At 34.0% G+C, this 1,071-nt stretch overlaps 1 protein-coding gene across 1 annotated transcript in view; it reads right to left on the minus strand.

Annotated features, from left to right (window-relative positions):
* LOC119594247 overlaps positions 1–1,071 on the minus strand; it is a gene marked incomplete in the record, with an annotated part of 93,703 nt that overhangs the window by 2,273 nt on the left and 90,359 nt on the right. The window contains 1 exon segment of the mRNA XM_037943316.1: positions 12–163. Within this exon segment, the coding sequence (XP_037799244.1) occupies positions 12–163 (152 nt within the window).

Here is a 1,071-nt window from a genome sequence, read left to right on the forward strand (position 1 = left end):
CTAGTACTTACTCTGCCACTCTGAAAGCAAGTTCGAAATTGTAACGACGATTCTTGGGGTCGAGTTTATCGAAGTCAAAGGCATCTGGGTAAAAGTGGTGGATGAGAGCGCAGAAGGCCATACCATCGTTCCAACTTGTGCTGAAGTTCTCAATCTTTACTCCCTGTTTTGGTGAGAAGTGAAAGGTTAGCGTGGCGGCAGAAGTAATCCGAGGCGAGGAAAATATTCTGGATGTGAATTATCATCTGTCTTAAGCAAAAGGATAGCTATGGAAGATTTTGTCTCCAGAGATGGAGATGAAAGTATGGTGCTTCTTGCAAAATTATCTGCAACATTTCAGCCAATTTATTCTATTATTATTTTTTTTTTGCATATGACATAATTTGGTTAAGTAAATATGGTTAAAGCAATTGCTGCATTAATAGGTAAGGTTTTAAGCATCATGTGTGTGTAGAAATATTGTAGGACAGAAATCTTAAGAAACTTATATATAGCAGAATGGATAAGTTTGGCATTTCTGAAAAAACTTACTTCTTGTTATGAAAATCATTCCAATAATATTATATATGAGTATATAGTATAATTTGCACTTTAATATGTAGTATGTTTGAGAGAAAGAGAGAAAAAAAAAAATCATCTGTAAAAAGACATAAAAAAAAATCAGTTGGTAACTATGATTCAGTCATAAACTTGCTCTAAGTGTTGTCATGCATAAACTACAATAAAAAAAAACACTACAAATAAGCACACACTACTGCCCCTAAATGTATACTAATAATCAAGGATCGAAGAGTGTAAAAGAACCTAAAGATCAAAGGTTCTAACTCTATTTGCAAACAATTACAGAAAAAAATAAAACTAGCTGTATTATGTGCAGGACAATGTTGAAATTTCTCCCAACATTCTCCTCATCCTTCGTCCAAATCTGTCGTGTCAACATTTTCTCATCATCTATAATGGAAATTGGATAAAATTCTTTCAGGTTATTAGTTTTATTGCTATTGAATTGTGTTCAGCTGGCAAAGACCAGGGCCATAATCTTGCCACTTATTGCACCAATTGTGGTTCCGA

The sequence above is a fragment of the Penaeus monodon genome, chromosome 33, assembly GCF_015228065.2.
Source record: "Penaeus monodon isolate SGIC_2016 chromosome 33, NSTDA_Pmon_1, whole genome shotgun sequence".
NCBI classification, from domain to species: domain Eukaryota; kingdom Metazoa; phylum Arthropoda; class Malacostraca; order Decapoda; family Penaeidae; genus Penaeus; species Penaeus monodon.